This window comes from Pogonomyrmex barbatus, unplaced genomic scaffold, assembly GCF_055798465.1.
Source record: "Pogonomyrmex barbatus isolate J1 unplaced genomic scaffold, ASM5579846v1 scaffold14, whole genome shotgun sequence".
Classification (NCBI taxonomy): domain Eukaryota; kingdom Metazoa; phylum Arthropoda; class Insecta; order Hymenoptera; family Formicidae; genus Pogonomyrmex; species Pogonomyrmex barbatus.
The window spans coordinates 889,454-912,774 of NW_028297110.1; the positions used below are offsets into that span (position 1 = coordinate 889,454).

General features: G+C 30.5%; 2 protein-coding genes across 7 annotated transcripts in view; one reads left to right on the plus strand and one right to left on the minus strand.

The window, feature by feature from the left end:
• The window catches only part of LOC105424883 (Na channel protein 60E), an 82,752-nt gene that overhangs the window by 35,442 nt on the left and 23,989 nt on the right, over positions 1 to 23,321 (minus strand). For 5 of the 6 annotated variants that reach the window (XR_016138401.1, XR_967577.3, XR_003096628.2 and 2 more), the window contains exon 2: positions 2,034 to 2,242. Coding sequence is in view for 2 of the 6 variants with exons in the window: in XM_011635366.3 (XP_011633668.2) it covers positions 2,034 to 2,242 (209 nt within the window). In the remaining 4 variants the exon portion in view is untranslated. Of the gene's footprint in view, positions 1 to 2,033; positions 2,243 to 19,747; positions 20,313 to 23,321 lie in introns of those variants that run through there. The other variant, XM_089073025.1, reaches the window with a different exon arrangement.
• pyd (zonula occludens-like protein polychaetoid) overlaps positions 21,365 to 23,321 on the plus strand; it is a 62,469-nt gene continuing 60,512 nt past the window's right edge. Inside the window, exons 1-2 of the mRNA XM_089073034.1 lie at positions 21,365 to 22,006; positions 22,644 to 22,745. Coding sequence (XP_088929160.1) covers positions 22,674 to 22,745 — 72 coding nt within the window. The 5' untranslated portion in view covers positions 21,365 to 22,006; positions 22,644 to 22,673. The remainder of the gene's footprint in view (positions 22,007 to 22,643; positions 22,746 to 23,321) is intronic.

Genomic DNA, 23,321 nt, shown 5'->3' on the forward strand with positions numbered 1-23,321 from the left:
AAGCCGCAGTTGCGGAAAATTACCGCGAGACATATTCGGCGAAAGCACGTTAAACGAATTGCTATCCGCAGTCGTCGAGAACTATCGCAAGTTACTCGCTGGAGGATACTTAGCTTAAGAGGATTATATGCTAAGTGAACACACATATGAAATGAACGCCAGTTGTACATGTTTAAAGAGAATCCATCGTTAACTCCCTGAATGCTGCGCGGATTTCGATTAACTGATGAAAGCCTAATTAAAGTCTAACGCAAGTATGGCCTAAGGTGGCGTGCACAATGTGCTAGATGTGGATAACTAAATAACATGTAAATTTTAAGATGAATTTCAAAATGCAGAGACAAGGCAAGATAGAAAACTACATATTTTGAAACAGATAAAGAATGATGTAAATATATATATATATATATATTGTATATGTAAGGATACTTGTACAGAGAAAATAATAATTTTTCAAATATTTAGAGAATTTTAAAGGAAGCATTAATGAGTATAAAGAAAAAAGGAGGAAAGAGAGATATCGATTATCTCATTAAATCAGTCTAAAAATTCTGAGACTGCGATAAAATAAGGATTGAAGATATTAACTGCACTAAACTTATAATGCGAATATTAAGAAGATTTACGGTTTTATTTTATGGATGATGTCCGCACAAAAGACTCAATGCGCCAGAAAAATTTAATTACAGCTGTCATAAAACGACACAATGATTCCTTTTAATAGTGATTCACTTTTCCTACAAAAATGATTTATTCCTTCATCTAGTCGCGTGTACAAAGCTCCAGCGACTGTTAAAATCATAGTAACATGTACTTTTGTGAAATATGCATCTTATTTTTTAAATTTCGGTATAATGAATAGAGGCTCTTTTGTAAAAAATTTTAGAATTCCTGATACGTTTTGAAAAGAATTTCAGCAATCAAATTAAAATTGAAGCAAAAAATTAAAATTTGAAAATATATGCCAACCTTAGTTTTATGAAACAGAAATTAATCATAACTTTTTTATTTCGAACAAGAGAAATTTAAAATTCAATACGTTATGAAAGAATTGGCAATGCATTTTTATAGCGTTAGCCAAAAAATAGATAGAAATCGGAAAAATATTTTAAGAATTTGGAAAATTTCGATTTCAAATAAATAATCGTAAAAATTTCTTTAATTTTTTTTCACAAAAGTGTAACATGTTTATGTTTGTGCAATTTGAAAAAATATTTTGCGTAATGCAATAGTTGGCAATTGTTTGTTTTTGTCTTTAGACATTTGAACATTAACAATTGAACAAATAAAAGAACAAAGAAACAAACATAATACAGTAATAAAGAATTATTCAAAATGACAATATCAGACTCTTATTATTGTTCCATAGATATTATTACTCGCAGACTTAAGAGCGAATTAATCATTAACTCAGACACGATCTTATATTTTCTAACAAAAGAGTTAAAAAAAATTCTACTCTCTCAATGTAAAGGCAAATGTTCTTTAATAAAAGTCTCGAAATATCAAAGATTTCGATATTCAATAAGCTTTATAAATAATTTTAAAAATAAAAAAACCTTTTCTTTGCTATTTTATTCTTCATCAAATTTACAATACGGATTTTGTAATCAATTTTTAATTTGAAGCTTTATACATATTATACACACTATATATGATATATTAATATTGCATGATTTTGTTTATTAAATATATTAATAATAATACTGTATATTAATAATCAATGTAATAACCAAGATATTTAATAAAATTGAAAATCAAGAAATCAAATAATTCCTAAAAAAAAAAAAGATTCCTAATTAAATTTTTGTGAAAAAAATCAATTTGGATGTAAAACATGCAATACTGAATTTTTTTTGAACTCCATGTTCAATATAGTTTATATAATAATTACAAAAAAATTCGCGACTCTTATTATTAGGAAAATATAATTATACTATTTTATATGGCAAGCGCAAAATTAAACTATCGTTTATTGCAGACCAATTAGCTACTGCATAAGCATGAGGCTCCAGTTTATATACCATACTTACTCGGCTTCCTCGACAGTTTCGGTCATGGCCAGGAAGACGCAGTTAAGAAGTATAGTAGCCATGACCACGTAATCAAAGTACTGATTCGTACTTAGGAAGATACAGCACCGCCGTATAGGATTCCACGGAGAGAATATAAACCAACTGTTGGTCGCCGTAAATCTATGGATGTAGTTCTTACGGAATCTCTTAGATACCACGCAGAACGTCTGAAACACAAGAATTCTTTAATTATAATAAATTTTCAATCTAGATCCGAATCGATATAGAGAAAAATCAAGTCAGAAAATTCGCGACTCTTATTATTAGGAATCGCGATTTCTCGATTTTGATATAAACATGTACAATGTAACCTCTATCAAGCTAAACTCCCTGTTGCAAATCGCATTTATAAGAAAATTTAGTGCTCCAGCCGTTTAGCGCAAATTACATTCAAAGTTAAGGGAGCTTGCCATTAAGCTGGATCCCCCATAATAAAAATGTTATTATATCTCGATGTTATTAACATCTTGATTACGTATTCGTAAATGCATATTCTTTAATTTAAAACAGTAAGTCATTAATTTATTATACTTTTTACACATATCTTTTCTTATTTTAAGTTAAGTTTAAGTTTTCTTATTTTAAGTCCACTTATATTATATATAAAATAAACATTTTTAAAGTTAACTAGCTCTCTCTGCAATTCAATAATTCTATTACCATATTTTAATCCGTCAACGAAAGATTTTATTTTCATACAAAAAAATGTTATTATATTTTGTAAGTAATTATTTTTTTCTTATATTTGAATATTACATTAACTTCTAGCAATTAATTTCGTTAATTAAAAATAAAGAGATGTACAAGCAAATTTTTCGAGCAATCCAGAGCTACAAACAATCGCGTCATTAATTAAGTTTCGTTACAGACGGGAAAATCTATATCATCCTTTTATCTACGTTCAACGAATCGCAATGAAATGCAATACAACGATTCACTCGTTGGATTTGCTTAAGCAATGTGCTAAAACAGCGCAGACTCCAAAAGCGGTAGTGGGTCAACGCGTAATTATTAATAAGTTATTTCAGCATTCAGATATGCGTCGGCGAGGTATCTTTCAATCTATGCGCTGGTGGGATGGTTTTAAAACTACCACGACCTGATATTTTTCTGATACTTTTCTGTACAAAATGCTGATTTGTTAATCACTTTCTCGATGAAACATAGATCGGACACCGATAAACCAAAATTCATTCTGCTATTTTAAAATTGAGTTTTTGTTACAAAATTTATATCGCCACAATTATCAATTATGTTGATTCAAATTATTTTTTTGAAAATAAAAATTGCACATTGTCATTATAATAAAAAATTCAGAAGTTTTACTATAACATTCTATAATAGTATTGAAACTTTTATCGGATAATTCATTTCAATCTATTAATCCTCATATTTATTTTATATTTTAAGTTATACATTTTGACTTTCTAATGTTTTATAGATATATATTTTACAATTGTAAATTAAAAAAAATATTTGTGTAATCATGTTCATATAATAATCATGAGTTACATTTCCATTAGTTGCATTTTCCATTATAAATAAGTTTTGTTTTGTGTTAACGGAACAAGGCCATTCTTTAAATTTTTTCGCAATCCTCAGTTAACATTCTGTTCCAGTTAACCATCCAAATAAATAATTCAAGATAGAATAGATAGATAGAAAATATAATATTAAGATATTAGACACAACTATTAGTCTTATTTATTCTGATTGGTATTAGAGTTATGTGTAAATGAAGTACAAGATTCTTTTCTAGATCGTCTCTTTTTAACGATTTTAATGCAATTTTAATTTCATAAAATTTTAAATTTAAATTTGTAATTGATACATACCAATGTGCATACAAACATTAACATTTCTATTTTAATTTTAATCATTGCTAAATGATTATATATTTTAACTTGAATTAAAAATACTTGTTTGCATCACAAGTGCAAGTATGACACATCTTGACAAAAATTAATGGATTAAAATCGAATGAAATGTCAGACAGATATGATCGTAGATGCATTATTTCTATAAATGGATTTTGAAAGATTTCAATGTATTATAATTAGTATAAAAATTTCAAGTTATTTATGATGTATTTGATGCACGTAAATTTATAGACCAATATAATATATTATTGTTTATTATAAATATAATAATTTTTATAAGTATTAATTAATAGTTAAAAATATAATAAAATAGATGTAAAAAATAAGATAAATTAAAAATATAATTTTTCTTCTTTTCAGCTGATTAAATAATAAAAAATCATAATGTGATTGTATAAACTATGTGACATACATTCTCTTATTTATTATAATATTATATTATATATGTACAGCACAGCACTTGCATTGTTAATGTTTTTGGATTATAATTACGTAGATATTATCACATATGATAAGAGAGATCAATTGTGTACATAAAGGGTAACATCTGATTGCTCGATCTAGCGTCTTTAATCCTTGGTTACTTGACCTTGCAAACCGTGCTCGGTAATCAGCCATTAACCTATCTACCTATTAGATTAGACTGCATCCGTGTTTAGATTGTATCTAAATAGGTATTACGCGGCTTATTTCCACCTTCCTAAAAACAGCCTGAGAACACTTTTATATTTTGCACATATGAAAAATTGGGTACTTATTTTCACGGAAAAGGCAAAATAAACTGATGCAAATATGTCGCCAATTTATATCATTTAATTATATCATTATGGTAAAAGTTTCCGTTTCGCTCTCAATTCAATATTTTAACTTGAGATAAATACTCGTTTAACGCTACTGAAGTGTTGAAATCATTTCAAATGTAAATATATGTGAAAGAGAATGCTTTGAAGAGAATTGATGAACCAAGATGAAGTGTTTTGAAATATCAAATATTTGTATTTTCAATACATCAAGAATGCATCGCTTTTATCATAGGATTTTGAAGAGAGCCTCAAAAGATTTTAACGCATAATGGTCAATATAAAAGTATTGAACTATTTACGATAAATTTGATAATATACATAAAATTCGCGAAACTACTATCAAAGATGTAACTATTTCTGTTACGCAGCAAACAAACTTATGCAAAAAGGAATGCATATGAGCTTAATATCACAGGTTACAGAATTTTCAATCATATTTTATATCATTAAATAATTGAATTAGAAAATCGTCAGTATTTTTATTCGTGAATGACAGAAACGCGCAATCGCAAATTACGCTATGACATTATTGCTAACGATTAACATTTTTATTTTATCAATCATCGCTGTATTACTTATGTAGAGAATACGTGAGAATTACGTAGAGAATTACGTAGAGAATTTGTATGCGTCGCGTCAAATGCATCACGTACATTTGTGGTGGTCATAAAACGTATACATCGCGGTGCCTGAGTGTATTTAGCATAAACTGCGGTAAAATTACCGAACCGCTCCAAACGCAGTTAGAGAGCTAAAACATTATTAATCAGCATACGCAAGATCGAAAATTAACTGATATAATCAATCTATTAGATTAAAAGCATTTATTTGAATTATATTTAAGTAGATCCTTTATATGATCCTTTCATGAATATTCCATGATGCTGTTACTATTTTTTTTTATTACGTGAATATATTTTTGTGAAAAAGCATCAAAAAGGAGAGAAACTAAAATTAATCACATAAAACAGCGGTTTACAGAATAAATTCATATTATTGTATTATATCTTGTGTATGTCATTTGTGTCTTCATGATAATATATCTTAATATATGAGCCTTCTTCAATAAGACATAAGGCTTTTTTCTTTTCTTTTTAATTTTTCGCAAATCTTAGATTTTTAGTTTTGTACTTTCATATTTCTACATTTCTTCTACATTATTTCCGTATTTTATTTGTAATTTTATTACATAGGTATTAATACTGTTATCAATAAATCGTTTTTCAAGATTAAGGTCGATGATTTTAGGGATTTATGCTATGTATCTATGCTAACAAAATCGTATTTGTCCTCAATTGACTTCATCGATCGAATAATTAAAACAGAGTAAATAACGCGCGTGACAATCCCGATAGAAAAGCGATTTCCGCGTGCTTTTCCTCTCTTCCTCTCTTTCTATTTCATTTGCGTTCTGCTTGCTGATCCATATCCTCGTTTAACCGCCATCTGATCATCTCATCGCTTCTAGTGTCGATTCCGTGTAGCCGAATCGAATTCGTGCCGGACAATTTCCGGGATGTTGCGCTCTTCGTTTTTTCCTCTGTTTCGTTTCCTCTTATTTTTTTCTTCTTTTTTTTTTCTTGAGGTCTATTCGCGGAAACTTTGGACGTGAACTGGTGACGCGGTCATCATCGGGACTTGATGCTCTTCGCGACAAGTCGCGGCTTGTTCGCGCGCTTGCGAACCGACTAATATCGATCTCGCTGCTCTGCACGAGCAACACGTGCATCAACCGGCCGACCGACCAGTGGCCAACCAAGCCAAGCAAGCAACCAGGTCAACGTCGAATACGAAGTGTCGCTTGGCACACGTTCCAGATAAATAATATATGCATTTCCGGAAACACGCAATTGCGCGCGATCAAGCCGGTTTCGATGATTTCCACGTGGCCACGCGACATCGATGATTCCCTTCGAAGAAAGGCCAAGATTAGGTCTTATTAAGTAAAGCAAAGATAAAGTACGATCTTATAAATTATTACAAGTGCTGTAATGCACTTACTAGTTCTATCAATGCCAAATGGCTATTTAATAAGATATTCTATTAATAAGGAGAGAGATTTAGAGAACTATTTTACACTAAGAGTTAATTAAAATTGATATTAGCTAGATTGCATAATTTGTTTGACGTTTAATGATAACCTAATAATTGAAAAGGATAATTCACGACATTTTAGAGAATTGCACTTTACGCAATAAAGATTTTAATTTGTCAGATAATTGTAATAGAAATTTTATAAAGTGTTCCATTTCAGTCGATTGAGCTTTATCGTTGTATCTCTTTTGAAATATACAAATCTCGCATAGAATATACAAATTTGTAAAATATTTATTTTCTTATTTATATTTTAAATTACATATTATTAGTTTTCTACAAAAATTTGTTATATATTTCTAAAGCCTAAAACATAAGTTGTAATAACCGTTAATTTTATTTTGAATTATATTTCATTTTGTGTTTATATAATAAAGTTAAGTTTGTATTGATTTGTATTATCTTTGTATCTTAACGTCTTCAGATTCTCTTCATAAAATCACTCAGTTCGTTTACGCGTTTTGTTTGAGCCTGTAATATCAGTAAATCGAGAAATCTAAAATATAGGATAGTAATACTGTTCTCTACACAATTATAATGTGGTATATTTTATATCATATTTCAATAATACTTTGCATACAAGTGGTAATAGTAATAATAATATTGCGCAATATGAATATTTTTGAATGGGCTTTGATATACATGCATAACTTGCGTAATATGATCTTTTTAATTGAACAATATGACGAATTAGATGATTATTTAATTTAAGTATTCATTATTTATGTTATTCTCTTTTAATGCAATTCTAACATAGTTTTAATAATGTAATATAATCTTAAATTTTACAATATTCTTAATATTGAGTAAGAAAACATAAAATTCTTGGACGGGTCCAAATGAAGTATTGTACTAGATGTCATAGTTATAGGTAAGTACTTCATCTATTAAACTTTGAAAAACCTTTGTTAGATAAATGCTCCTTAACTTATTTTCTAAATTATAATCGATTTTCAAATTAATTGCAAATACTCATAAAATACGGTTCGTGTAACCATTCATTATCTCTAAAGTCTAAAATTTTATATTGGCAGAAAATCATTAGTAATTATTTCTTACATTAATAAATATAGAATAATATCTAAGATGTCTTTGAAATCTCTTTAGTTGAAATTTGGTTTGGATATTAAACATTAATTTAACATTTCGGAGAATACAAAAATAAATGTGGCATTTTCTTGCAATGTATATTTAATTATTTTGTTTTAACTATTATTTTTTAAAAATAAATTAGTACTACGTACTACGAAGAAGTGATAAACATAAGCATATGCCTAATAAAATTGATAGAATTGTATCTTTAAAAATTTTCTGTCTAGATCATAGAATTAATTAGTTGATATACTTATTTGGGGGTGAGATTCCTTCTTAGTACTTTTCTTACTTTTATATTTATAGTACTTTTATATTTTAACTCATATCTATTGAAATATTTCATACTTACGCTCCTTCATTAATGTTTTGGTATAGTTTTAATTTAATATAATTTTAAATTGAAATTTGTAATACGCGGAGTATAAAGAAAACAAATTATTTCTTTGCTTTCAATCTTTGCATAATTCGTATAATTTAACACACAACATTTAACGCAAAATAAATATTCGTTTAATGACATTAAAATGTATAACATCTCACAAGTGCAAACGTGTGTCAAGTATCTTGATGAAAATTATTAGATTAAAATAAAATATTGTGCAAAATACGATATTTATATTTTGTAAACATTATTGAACTCGAAAAAAGCCCCAAGAAATTGTATAAGTATAAAAAAAATAATATATAATATTTACAATGCGCCAATTATATCATAAATGCAACAATCTCATATATAAACGTGTCAAATAGATACATAATAATTTACTTATATGTCAAATTAAAAAATTTGCAAATTATTTGTACATGTTCGTTATCTGAATATATAGAAAATATCTCTAATGTAATATAATACTTATCTAACAACCATTTATATTGTTAGCATAAACATGTTTTGTTTTGTGTTCATGAAATGTTTTGCAACCGTTTTCACGATCTTTTCGCAATCCCTTTCAGTTTGAATTTTGTTGCGAATTGAGTCAGTAGCAAGTAACTTAAGATATAGAGAATAATAATATCAAAATGTTCACAAAAATTATAAATAAAATTATAAATGTTCTAATATTATTTAGTCTACTTGTTGGTTTAATACAATATAATTTTAGTACGAATGCATGTGCTGCAGCATATATGCTATTTTGGTCGCAGATTGTGATACTAAACTACCCGCGTATTTTAAACCGACATCAATTAATCTACATCAATTAATCTACATCAAAAAATTAATTAGAAAAATCTAATGAAGACTGAATATATCATATCAAATTCGTTATTTTATCGTATAATATAATATAATATTTTAAATATTTCATATTTATGAAATTATCTAATTTATTTTCTTTCTGTCGTTTTAATTTTGTAAAGATTTATATATATATTGATAATATTCACAAAATACAGTGTAAAAATTGATAAGAAAAGATTATTTGATTATTGCTAAATAAATTCGTCTGTCTTAACGTGAGATAAATATTTTTTAAATTGTAAAATTAATAAATATCGCGTCGCGAGTGAAAAACTGCAAGTATCTTGAGAATTGTTAAATTAAATTATTATGCGAGATGCCTAGTTATAATTTATAATTATTATAATTTAGTAGTGAATTTCTATTATTGGACTTTGACAATCCGCAAGAAACTTCGTAAGTATAGAATTAATAATATGTAATATCCGTAACAGAAGTAACTAGTCACAGACACAGCAATCTCAATATATAACATATAAATTTGTTAGACACATGTAAATTCATTTAAAAAATCAAAAGTTAGAAAATAGAAAATATTATTTTTTCTTGAGAAATATTTTAGATATGTTTTGTAAGATAGAGAAATTAAATTTTAATATGCCGAAATTATCCTCACTCGTAAATATTTTCATATATCAAATGCAAAGTGTGAAGAGAACGAACATTATCCCTTTCGACACAGCTGAGCTCAATTCAGAACAAACTACTCATAAAAATATCACTGCAGTCCGTTCGCAAGCCTGGCGGAAAAACTGTCGTTATCAGAGCCGTCTTTTTGCAGCCCGTAGCCATGTATTCCGTTCAGATTAAAAATTCTAGGGAGGGGAAAAAAAGAGAACTTGCCATCTCCGTATGGAAATCGCAAAACGTTCTCGGATCATCATCAAAACGGAGCAACCGTGCTTATCGGGTCAAAACGGTACTGACTCATTCTACAAATGGAAATCTCTTAGCAAATTTTAATGTGTAAATTTACATAAATTTATCTCATTTTCGATCAGGAATAAAATATATCTTTATCAAAAGAAAAATATAAAAAGTGGTATATATTAAAATAAATAAAGATTTCTACTTTAAATAGTCGCTTTTAAATAGATAAGAATTTTGCAAAGCAATTTATAAATATAAAGAAAATTAATAATCAAAAACAAAATCATATAAAATACTTCACTCATCTTCAATATCATCTTCACACAATAATTATTGTATGTATACCGCTTCTGTAAAATATGACTATCTTCTCAAGATTTTTTTACAAATGATTTAGTTTTCATTTTATTTAATTTTCGATCTACCCTGTTTCAGTTATTATAAGCTCATCTACATCTGCCGTTACTTTTGTTTTATTCATTATATTTTGTCTTGCTACAAAACGATTGACAAGTACTTCATATTTGCACATAAAACATCCCAACATATTTTGAAGAAATTATATAGTTTTGGTTTTTGGTTTAGCGTTACTTCTAAAAGAGAAGTTGTTCATCCGACATGGTTGCTTTGAATGATTCATCTGGGATGATCAACCGTGTAAATCGACTTGAACGTGGGACGCGATCGTCCGATGATCGATTTCGTCGCGGAACAGCTCGACTAAAAAAAAACTCGCGATAAAGTAAATGATTTTTCGGTTCAATCGCTACAAACAGCCGATCCGATGATAAGCTCGATGCTCGTTTATAGTAGCAAACTCCAAAGTCAATTTTCCTTTAAATTCAGAACCATAGTTAAGACAATGTTTATTTTCGAAAAAACTGGTATTAATGTAACATAATTTAAACAAAAAGATTCCATATTTCTACAAAAAATTGGATTAAATACAGTATTAGTGTGTAATTCTATAAATTATATTAAATATAAATAAAATCTTATTTGATATTTTTATTAGAAAGAATCTAATTTCATTCTGCAAGTATTATTAGCGCACAAACACATAAATAAAATGCAATATTAAAAGACTAAAGCTTTTAATAATTAGTTAAAAGAAATAACTTAAGTATTATTTAAGTTTATTTGCTACAAAGAAATTTCTCATTTATTCCTCATTTATAGTTTACTTAATCTGCAAAAAAGATCAGAATATTACATAAACACAGAAATAAAAATGTAATATTAAGTTGAAGATAAAAGATAATTTCTAAAGACATCTTGAAAAACAAAGTTAATTATAATATATTTGTCTGAAAAATGTGTAATTATAAAATGATATATTCACATGTTTCATTGAATATCTTTATGTACCGTTATACCAGTTATGTATTAGTCATCAATTATCGATTGTAATAATTGATAATTTAAAAAGAGGTATCACAAATCAGAACAAGTATTCGTACTTTTTCAGAAGATAATAAAAATATAAAAAAGCGGGCGTTTAACATGTTCATATACATTCAAGTGTAGCATAAAAACTTTTAGAGAGTTTTATCATGAGCTAAAGTAAAGTGCATGTATCTAGTTTAACTTGTTCAAGAATCACGTTCTTGACCCGAAACTCCGGAAAAACTTTGCAAACGCGCTATATATTTTACATTCCTATTTTCTGTCATCTTTCATCTTTAACTTAATATTGTATTTTCATTTCTGTCCAGACCCTTCATGTGTCTGGGCCGAATGTGTCTGGTTTAAATTATTCAAGAAGCGCGTTCTTGACCCGAAACCCCGGAAGAACATCGCAAACGCATTGTATATTTTATATATATTTTTCTACCTCCTCTTATCTTTTATCTTCAACTTAATATTACATTTTTATTTCTATGTTCATCTCGCTGCTCCATACTATAAATGTGAATATCGCGTAAATCATATCGTACTTTGGGTAAATACGAATGCCATGTAATTCTAAATTATAACCGATTATAAATTTTTAATCTTTGTTATTGATATAAAACCACGATCTCATGTTCTCAAACCTGTGACTAATCCTTTTGCCTGCGACATGACCATGGGGGTGTATCTACTGTAATATTTTTAGATTAGTGTTTTTATGCATTGCCAGTAGAGGCAATATTTTATCGATTTTATTATCTGGCTCGTGGGAAAGCGAGTCTATCAATCGTTAATTTTAAGCTATCTATTATCGAAGTAAAACTATTGTCCTATAGAGATAAAATACTTAAGTGTAATATACTAATGTGCTAAGTTTAGCACATTTTCTTTTTATTTATATCCAAAGCAAAAGATTACTCCGGAAAATATTTATTGAAATAAAGAAATGAAATTCACGGATGTCACGTAACGCATCGGTAATTACCTAACTATTGATCTAAAAATATGCGTTTTTTTGATGTCACATATATAATTTTATTTAAAAATAAAACAATAACTTGTCAACTTTTTCTTAGTTCAAAATTTTATTAAAGCCTTTTTTAGGATTTTAACAAAATATTAAAATTAGTGCAAAGAATTTATTGGTTTCCGTTTTCATTTTTATCAATGTGTTATATTATTATGACAATTTTATGCTTAAACTTGAAAAAAAAAAGTATGTTATTTTTACTATTAGGATATTATATTTGAAAGAATTATTTTGTATCAACAATATATTTTCGTAGAAATAAAAACATGATTAAAACGTGAAAAGATTTAAATTATAGTACTTAGAAATCAAAGTTTTGTTTGTAACTTTTTTGTGTATGTACTTATATCTTTATGAGAGAAGTAAAGTTATAAAGTTGCTATTATTACTGCTACTATCTTCGAAAGGATTATGTTATGAAAAGAATTAATTTTTAACTAGAGATAACGTTGAAATTAAAGAGAATATCAATAATAGATAACTATTTCAAGCTGTATGGAACTATAACTGGCTCGACAGAAAGAAATGTGCAGAACATAGCACTTCAATAAACAATTATGCGCAAACTATAAGTGTGGTTAATGCATTTAATAATAACTGTCGCAAGTTAAAAGTAAACTAGACATCTAAGATTAACGCAAAAAAAAAGTCTATATTTAGAGCAAAAACTTAATTCAAAATATTTTTTAAATTTAATCTGTATGACAAATAAAATTGTAATATAAATTAAAATCATATTTGTGCGAAAGAACAAAAATATATGAAATCATTAAAAATGATTCGGTTATTCATAAATCACGAATGTAAAGTTTTTTTTTTCAACAGCTTTTATAAAAAATTATTCTATGCATAAATTTCATTGAGATGAGGCATTTATCAGCACTTTTGCAATACGATAAAAATTACATAATTCGAATTATATCCATGATTTATATAAAACGCATATAATGGAGTTCGAAGGAGCTCTTATTTACGCGTTGTGAGTTTGTCAGAGATACTTTAAAAATAAAAGTGTAATAACGGACAGAATAGACAAACAGATGATAGCCGAACAGGTGATGGATTTAGATATTAAAAAAATCGCGGTTTCTTGACAGACGGATGTGTGAAGTGAATGGACGATTCATTTTTTTATATCACAAATATCTTCTGTCCTTTTTGCGGATATAATTGATGATCGGTAAAACGCGCGTCGACCCATTTGTGGTCTCAATTCCGTTCACTGATAAATTTCAGCACTAATTGTAAGATCGATGTAGCATAAAGACAAGCGACGGTGCTTGGGGCAACGTTTCGGCTTGATGAGGGCAATATCGATCATTGGGCACTGAATCATGCGATCATCGTCGCCGTTTACGGCTGCAAAAAGTGACAACCACGCGACGATTCAATCGTAGAAGTTTAATCAAGCGCGATGCAAGTTGCCGGACAAAAAGTCTTATCTTAAAAGTCAAGTCTGAGACCGTAGTATTACTCTAAAAATAGATTCCGTAGGGCAGGTAATCGAGAGGAAAGACTGCTTCACATTTATGAACATCTCGAGGTTATCGACTTGCAAGTTCGCTCGATATTCACAATTTATGCGATTTGATACACGTGACTTGCTATTAAAAATGTATGCTATTAAGAATTTGTAATCGCTTGTTAATTAATTGAACTTTTCTTTAGTAAAAATAAAGAAAACATCTATAACTTGTAATCCGAATTATTAATTATAAAAAATACAAGTTATGTTTTTACTTTACGTTTATCATCTACTCTCGTAGTTGTACTCTCGAGTAATTATTTATGATTTCTTCTAATTTTAAATAAATTCATAAAATTAATAAAATTAAATTAAATCGGTAACTCATCAGTAAAATAATTTTATTTACGATTTATTAATTCTAAATAAAAATTCTCATGATTTTTAAAAATCAATCAATTTGCGTTTTAAACGTAATTACTTTTTACAGTTACAAGAAATTACTTCATCCGATAGATTTACCTGCTGTGCCGCGATTTGTTCATTTAAATGTGATTAAAATGAAGGGAAACAAACACGATTTACTCCACTTTTATATTACGTAATATACGGAGCCGTAATTGTGACGAAATCATCTGTTCGGAGATGAAGTGAGGTATGGAAATGAAAACAACACGGTGTAATAATTCGAATTGAGAAGTTTAAAGTCGATTCGTTACGCGATATAAATTATACATTCCATCGGGTGTGATAGGGTTGACGATAAAATAGGTCGCGGTCGAAATTCTCTTCGCGCTCGTCTCTGTAAATGTGCCATGTGGTACTGCACTATTTATACGCATGCAACCGCTTACCTGAGCTGCGGGGAGTAGCGAAAGGCGAAGGCATGGAGAAGGGACGAAGGGGTAAGTGAGACGGGGTGGCCGGGGGTGAATGCGCGGTACGGAGTGGCGGTAGGCGGAGCGTACGATTCTTTTACATTCCTTTTACTGTGCACAATTTCAGCGCAATGCACCAACCGGCCAGATCGGATGGGCTCGTAAGATTGCGCGTTACCCTAAATAATAAAGGCATCAGAAACGCGATGCTCGTTCTAGATTTCACAGTTGCGTCGGAGGAAAGAAAGAGAAAAAAAAAACACGCGCGTTTTCTATTCCGATACATTACGCGAACGGCCGTTGTCGTTTTCGAGAAGCGAAATTGTTGCTCGTTATCCTCGCCCGTAACCAGCCTGCTTTTCTCTCTCTTTCTGCCCGACGAGAAAATGTCGGATTTAAAATTCAAATTACTGATATTCGAGTGTAATCCTTTTTACCGTGTGAGATTTGTTTGGGACAATTTAATCTTTCGCTACACTCCGAAATCATCTGTTTTTGCGCTATCTCTTTACTACTCCGAATTATTTGTACGTAATGTATAGAGTGTATGATATGAAAAATGGGAAGGTAGCAGTTAAGCAAAAATTTGCAAATTCGTAAATTTAATTTACGTTAAATATAATTAAACTATACATCAATCACGATTAATTAAAATGGTGAAAACGGTGCTAAGAGAAATAAAAATGAAAAATTTTTAAAACCAACTTTTCCAGATTGTTTTAATAAACATATAATAATCAAATATTTAAATAAAAGTTTGAGAAATTTTTCGAAATATATTATTTAAAATACATTAATAGATAATGTTCTTTGCTAACAATATAATTCTTTTAATATTGTATTTCTCGAAGATGCATTCGATAAAGTCGATACAAACCAACAATAAGTGGTGCATGTTATGTTCTAATACTATAAAAATTCTATCGTAGGAATTGCGGGTAGGAATTACTGTTCCATAGTTAGCGTGTCGAGTCTCGTGTTGAACATATTCGTCTTTGCGAACTTTCGAAAAGTAAGATTTAAAGTCAGAAGTCGTGCAAGCGCACACGGTTTTCTTCGTTGTTGTTTGTTAAATGTGAGAACGCCCACTGGATTCAGAAACAACAAGTTGTTTCTTACACAGCTGCTAATAGTTATAAAACAAGATTGTGTAAGCAATGTTAATGTTAATTAAAATTATAACTCTTGAATATGCAGGATGATAAAGCTGATTCGTGAAAATGTCAATTGCAATTTTATTTCTATGTATTTCAACAATCAAGCTGTTTCACAGCTCACAACCTTTGGTACAGAAATGTCAAAATGCATGCATGTACGCACTTAAAATTCATTTAGAGTCAGATCAGAAATAAATCGTATGGTGGAATATCGTTTGCTACGAACTTTATCACCGTGACGTGCGCGACTTTCGTAAAATACACGCGAAGCACGGATGAGTCGCAAACAAACTTTGCGAGAAAAATAGGATCTTTCGGTAATAACTTCGCGCGCGTGGTCAGGATCGACTTCCCTACATATTTGTTTATTTCAAACTCTCCGGACGCTCCATTTCCTACGAGATTTTGCTCCGCAAAAACTTGTTTGCAGCAAGTATATGATATAGAGAAAGTAGTGTAATATGATAGACTTTTCAATAAGATACAACCCCGTAAACAAAAGATAAAATGATGCCAATCGAAAAAGTAATAAAACAGATTTATTATCTGTAATATTGTAGCATAAAAAGATCATTCTAATATTGGAACAGATGTAATCGACTTTACGTATTTTACAAGATTATGTCTGTTTGTTCTTTAAAGACAATAATATTCTATAATAACGTTTCAATATCATTTGAATAATTGATTAAATAACAATTAAAATTCATTTTGGGTTAAAAACTTTTTAATAAAAGTGTCCGAGTCAAATCCCAGGAAAGCGTATAAGCTTTAGAAGTTTCTTCGAATAGTTTCTACAAACGAAAGTAACCAAAAGGATTTACAGAGCAAACGGAAATGTTTTCAAAGTTGGAAGTATCAGCAATGTGCTCGGAAAAGCTTTTATCAGGAGAGATTGAGACCGATTAACTAACAGAGATGATACTTATAATCTAAAAATGTAGATTCAAAATTTACAAATTTGTCGAATATCGAAAAATTAATAAAAATTCAATAAGCTATTCTTAGAAAGTTAATATGTCTAATTACATTGTTGAAAATAACTTAATATAATGCTAGTTTAAAAATAGATATATTTTAATTGTAGGAAATCGAGATAATTATATAAAAATCTTAATTGTTTTCCATATAAATTTTGTAATAACTTAAAAGGAATAAACACTACGATACTCTTATTCATCGTGGAGTATAATATATATTCTTTAAAAAAATATAATTAAATAAAAGTTGAACTACATGCTGCTATTGTTCATTCTTTTGCTTCTTTCGACGTATATTAATAAAAATAAAAGTAGTAACTCTTTATTTTTCCCATATGTAAGATCGTTGGTTACCTCACCATACATATTTTTCTTTCTTAACTAAATTAACATTATAATTAAAATCGAGTATAAAATGCTTGAAGACTTCAAAATACCTATCGACGGAAAAATTTGCTCTCCTAATCATGTTCCGAATTCATTTCTCATTGTTCAAAAAATCATTTCCCCGAAGAAATTACCTTTCCTCATTATTTTCCGAGAAAAAATTCGAGCTCATATTCGATGATTTTTCATTTCGACGCCGAATTCCGCGATCAGGGTACATTATGAGCGCGTACGTGTTTCCCCTCGGTAAAATTCTCCCTCGGCATGCAGTTAGATCGCGTCGTTTCACGTGGGGGAAAATAATAAGCTCGGTGCACGCAGCTATGTGAGACTGAACGGCGGCTCGCGCATCGACCGGCAATGCAACCGCGTTCCATATAACTTCGCGACTTTTATTCGCGACTGCCTTCTGCCTTCGTCAATCGAATTCGTAACGTAATGACCAATTGCAGCTTTGTGCAAAGAGTAAAAAAAAAAAAAATTATAGACTATCGCGGTAATCTTCAGTGTACATATAACAGCCATTAGCCGTTTTGATAAATATTTTTTCAACAAATTTTTAGAAGAAAAAAAAAGAATTTAATTGGCAATAAGTCCGATGTGCTAATGTAATAATTTACAAAATAAATATGTTTTATTGATAACGTAAAAGATAATGTATATAAATTGATACGTCTACCAACATTTGTATCTTTAGGTGCATAGTACATCAATACACTTATGCATATATTTATGCATATAATATATTTTTATATATTTTTCAACACAAGATGATTTAAGCAATTCGTTAAAAATTTTGAACAAATATGTAATGAATATGATAGTCAATTAATGTTTCTTTCAGTATAAATATTATATTAAGAAATAAGATAGTTAATTTCTTTTATTCATTTTATTCATCACGGACGAATTTTTTTTATTTAAATGTTACATTGAGATCCTGATGATAATGTTTTCAAAAATATTATTTCAAAAATATTATCTTAAAAATATTGCTTTAAAAATATTATTTTATCAACATCAGTTTTGAAATAATCGACGCGACATTACGTTCACCGAGTTTTATGCATCGCATCGATGAATAAATTCTTGTCAAAATTTTTTATTCAATCGTTATTACGATATTACGTACGCAAATTTTTGTATTTTTGTTGTTCAGAAAAACAATGAATTACAATAAAGTAAATAGTAGTTTCGGATAAATTTATTTTTAAATCAATAAAGTCACGATGATATAGACAAATCGACAAATATTTACGGAAGAATAAAATAATATCAATTAAGAGAGAGAGAGAGAGAGAGAGAGAGAGAGAGAGAGAGAGAGAGACAGAGACAGAGAGAGAGAGAGAGAGAGAGAGAGATTTTCAAAAAATCGCTGGCAAAATAATTCTTAATGATATAATCTCTTTTACTTTTTACTAAGCAATTTGTTGCAATTTAATCAACGCGAAATCTAACTTCGTCCCCCTGCATCAAGTTTCGTTAAATTGCGCGAAAAATAAGATAAAAATAATTAGCATAAAAAGATTAAGATATGAGAAATCGAATAATATGCAAAAAAGATGAACGAATAATTTTCTCTTTTATGTTTTAAAAAATATCAACTTTTTACACATATCATACGATATTAACATCACGTTGCACAAGCTTAAATACGATTTTTTTAATACAAGTCAACATATCATTTCGTATTCCGTTTTATATGTCATCAAGTTTTTTATTTCTAAATGAAACAGAAAACGCATTTCAATATGGATACGACGAAATTATGATTGCGTGTCAGAAATCTGTATGTTTGCGAGCAAAAAAATATAATTTTTTTTATTTGCAAGGAACATGGAAAAAAGAACGTACATTTAAAAAATTGCAATATTATACAATGAAAAAAATCAATCTTTTCGAGTTACGATTATTCATAACCGTAAGCATTTGTTTGGAAATTGTCGCTAAATGAAAAAAAATAAGTCAGAGTGCGGCTTTATTTAATATTTTTTTCTTTTTTCTCTTTAATATTTGATCTTATGCGTAGTATATTTGCGCCGAGCAAGTTCAATTTTTTGTCCGTTGGTTGCCTAATGAGGCGACTCGGTCGTTTCGTGCGTGCAAACACTTTCCGTGTAATCGCAGTACATTTCTCAGGCCATGCTATCGATCTCTCCTCTCAGCGTACAAACATTACGTGATTCAGATCGGCAGGTAAAACGCGGCAGAAATGCATGAGTATGGAATATGACGGAATACCGAGCACGGCGGTCGAGGAAAATTTCACGAGCCACTTGAGACGAACCGATAAGCGAGCGTCACATAATTTTTCACAATTCGAATAAGGGATTCTCTAAGGGAGATTAGATTCATTTAAATCTGTCGTAAAAAAGAAAACAAAATGAAGTTTACTTACATTCACAGTTGCCTCCAATGTCGTCGGGGCCGACCAAGAGACGCCATTCCAAATGAACGAACGACGCGTACATTCCAATGCAGATATTCGTGCGATATAGAATAGAACCGAAACTAACATTCGGTTTCATTACACTACCGATCGGAGATTGGTTTGCGTCCGCATCTTTTGACCAATCAAATCGCCAACCGCTCCTTCCTGATTAGTCAAGAGATAATCGTAGACAAAGGCGCAGGCGCGGACGTAATCGCTAATCGCTAATGTGATACGGACATAAACGACACGCGATTATTCGCGATTATTCGCGAAATTTCTATCATCGTAAAATACAAGAGGAAATCATACTGCTGTACGTGAAAAAAGTTGATTGGTAGACAGTTGTTCACCCTCCACTCGTTGCTCCATCCGATGTTCACTCGTTTATTCACCCTCTCGTTTATTCGTGCGCGATAACTCACAATTGCCATAGAGTAATGTCCTACACAGACGAAAGCTCGAGGTTGACTGGCCTTCAAATTTTGTACAGTACGACGCTCGTAAGCCCGCCTTGTTATTGTTTTGATTCGCGCTCCGCCCGGTTTGCGCCGTCCTTCCCTCTCACTCGCGCTTATCCTTACTACGTAAATACTACGTACGTAATATAGTCGTCTTCGGACCGTTGTATAGAGTGGATGTGTTTTGTCCCTAATTTTTACACTACGCCACTCGCGCATTCTTGTCTTTACTTTCCAATTCCGACTTAGTTTTACCAATTTTCGATCTTGTACGTTTCAAGATACACCGTATCTTGGTAGGTAGAGAAAAAGTATACTCAGATTATATTCGATTGGACACATGGCTGTATCGTTCCTACGATCACTGTGTGGAACGGGAGCCATTAAAAATAAAAAGAAATAGAGTACCAATAATTCTCTCACTCCCTCTCTACAGGTTTATGCTTCGTATTCTATCTTCTTTTCGAACACTTTATCATTGCCTGTTATCAATTTTTATCGTATGTATATTCTCGTAATCAATGTGATACTTAAAATGAGAAATTATATTCAATTTTCAATAATTACAATTTAATCTATGAATTCTTTACGCATATGTTTTGCGTGTGCACGCATGAAGCACGTATACGCTGTATTTAATATAAAATTAAAAGAAATTAATACTGCACATACATAATCATAAGTTTCTTCTCTCTCTTTCGCTCAAGATTAAAATATATGAGACGTGTAATAAATATCATAAACTTATGATACAATTCTTTTTAAATGCTTCTCAACTTTCGAACATTAATCTTTTTCGCTGCAAATTGATGAATTTTATCGAACTTATGCATACTTTATAATTGTACTATATTTTCGTTTTATATTGAGTACGCATTGTGTAGCTATCGTGAAAATAATTATTCTTCTTTATCAGACGCAGCAACACGCGACATAATCGCGGTCATCGTTTCGTTTATACATGCGTTTTCGCATGCTTTTCTCCGATTAATAATTCCAAATTAAAGTACATTATATATTAAGTTCTGTTCACAATGGAGAAGATATTAGGAATAAGAATAAGTATTAAATTTTGGACATATAAAATCGAAAATTAAGTCGGAATTGAAAAATAAAGACAAAAATGCGCGATGACGCATGTAAAAATTATGTAAAGACGAGACTCGTCTGCCTTGTACAATGGTCCGAGACGAGTGCTTTGTGTAGTGAGAATGTGCGAGTGAGAGGGAGGGAGGGCAGGGCACGAATCAAAACAATAACAGAGCGCGAGCTTACGAACATTGTTCGAAATTTGAAGGCCAGTCAACCTCGAGCTCTCGTCCGTGTAGTACGAGTATCTTTGCTTGTGTCCAAAACGCGTTACGTTTAGTTTTTATTTCTATCTTTATTTCCAAAATTGAATATTTATTCCCGTTTCCTCTATTGTGCGGAGAGTTTTGTCATTAAAATATACGCAGTCGGAACGTATCCAATCGCGTAAGATATTCGTGTCTCCCGCACATTCATTTCGTCTCTCGCATAAGTTTTTACTTTATGCTCCCGGCATTCGCGTTAATTCTCGAAACACGAGAAAACTTTGAAACGCAGGAACGGCTGATTTGCGCGGTGTCGAATCTAGTAATATATCGTTTTGGATTCTCCGCTGTTATTCGCGACATTGCGCATTATCGCTCGTGTGCAACTTCACGCGGGTTCTTTGTGTGATGCGTGCCTCGAATTGTATCAGTTGATCGTTTCTCAATGACGTCGGTGATTGTGAATGCAGGTAAAAAACTAATCTTTTGCTCTTTCATGACCAATTTCAAAAATTTCAATAAATTCGAGTATCTTAAGAGATTTTTTTTTCTTTCTTTTACATAGTGCAACAGAAAGTTCGTTTGTCGATTCATCAAAGACTTCTCGTCGAGCGCCATCGACGTTTTCGATTTTTTTTCTATCGATGCAAATAATAAAATTTCATACCGCATAGTGGATCGATAGCACAACTTTTGAAAAATATTTAATTACGTGAAAGTACGCATAAAAGAAAAAACTACACGTGTGAAATGAAAAACTTCTTGTCTTTTTGAATGTGTCTTATACAATGTTGAGAATTAGACATTAAGTATTACGCACTTATTTTTGGCCATTTCTATTTATGTTCTTTTTATTCTGATCTGGAATATTAGTCATCAAGTAAAATTTAAAAAATTTTTGATATTAGAAAAAAAAACATTGAAAAAAATAGAAATAGTTACAAATGATCATTTGATATTTTTAATGTTAAGAAATAATGGGCGCACTTTTGTTTTTTTTTCTCTGATCAATTTTCAATCCAAACGGACTCGATTTTTTTAATAATAATAATCTATTTTTCATGATATATTTGCATGAAATATTACAATAATGTTTTTCTGTTACAGGCACTGCGCAACTAATAAGCATTTGCGACGATGGATTCACATGTGGAACGGATGTTCTTAAAATTGACAAAGCAACCGGTAACATTTCAAAACTCATGGAAGGTAAGTGCCATTCAGTTAATTAGAAATAGTGAGAAGCGGCGTTCGCTAAAAGGCCACAATGTTGCACGCGTAAAAACGCTAAACACGAGCACGCGACTCTTCTTGAAAGACGCAAGTAAGTGGGATGTAAGTGGGATTTATTTTTTTTCTCTCCATCGACAACTTCGTTGACAAGCGCACAATGTCGATACGGCTTAGAATGGCGTGTATCGACGAACACAGCACGCACAATATAATTGGAGAAACGTGTCAAAAGTTGCGCCGACACGCTTCACGCGAATGTAACATGCGATTCTTTGATATTGCTCGCGGTCCCCATCGGCGAACTGCCGCTTCTCGCTTTGCCCCGCTTTAACGTCGGCAAGTGAACACGTGGAAATATTCGCGACGTCTTCCACGATGTGGTCCACGGTGATGAACATGGATGGCACGTATCGTATAAAATTGCAACTAGCACCGCGTAATACCCGAGGATTTTTAAAATTGGCTCGCAATAGCGTAGATAGAAGGTAGAGGGATGTACATACTGATACAATATTGCTGGAAAAATGCGAAAAAACAAATATCCCACGTTTT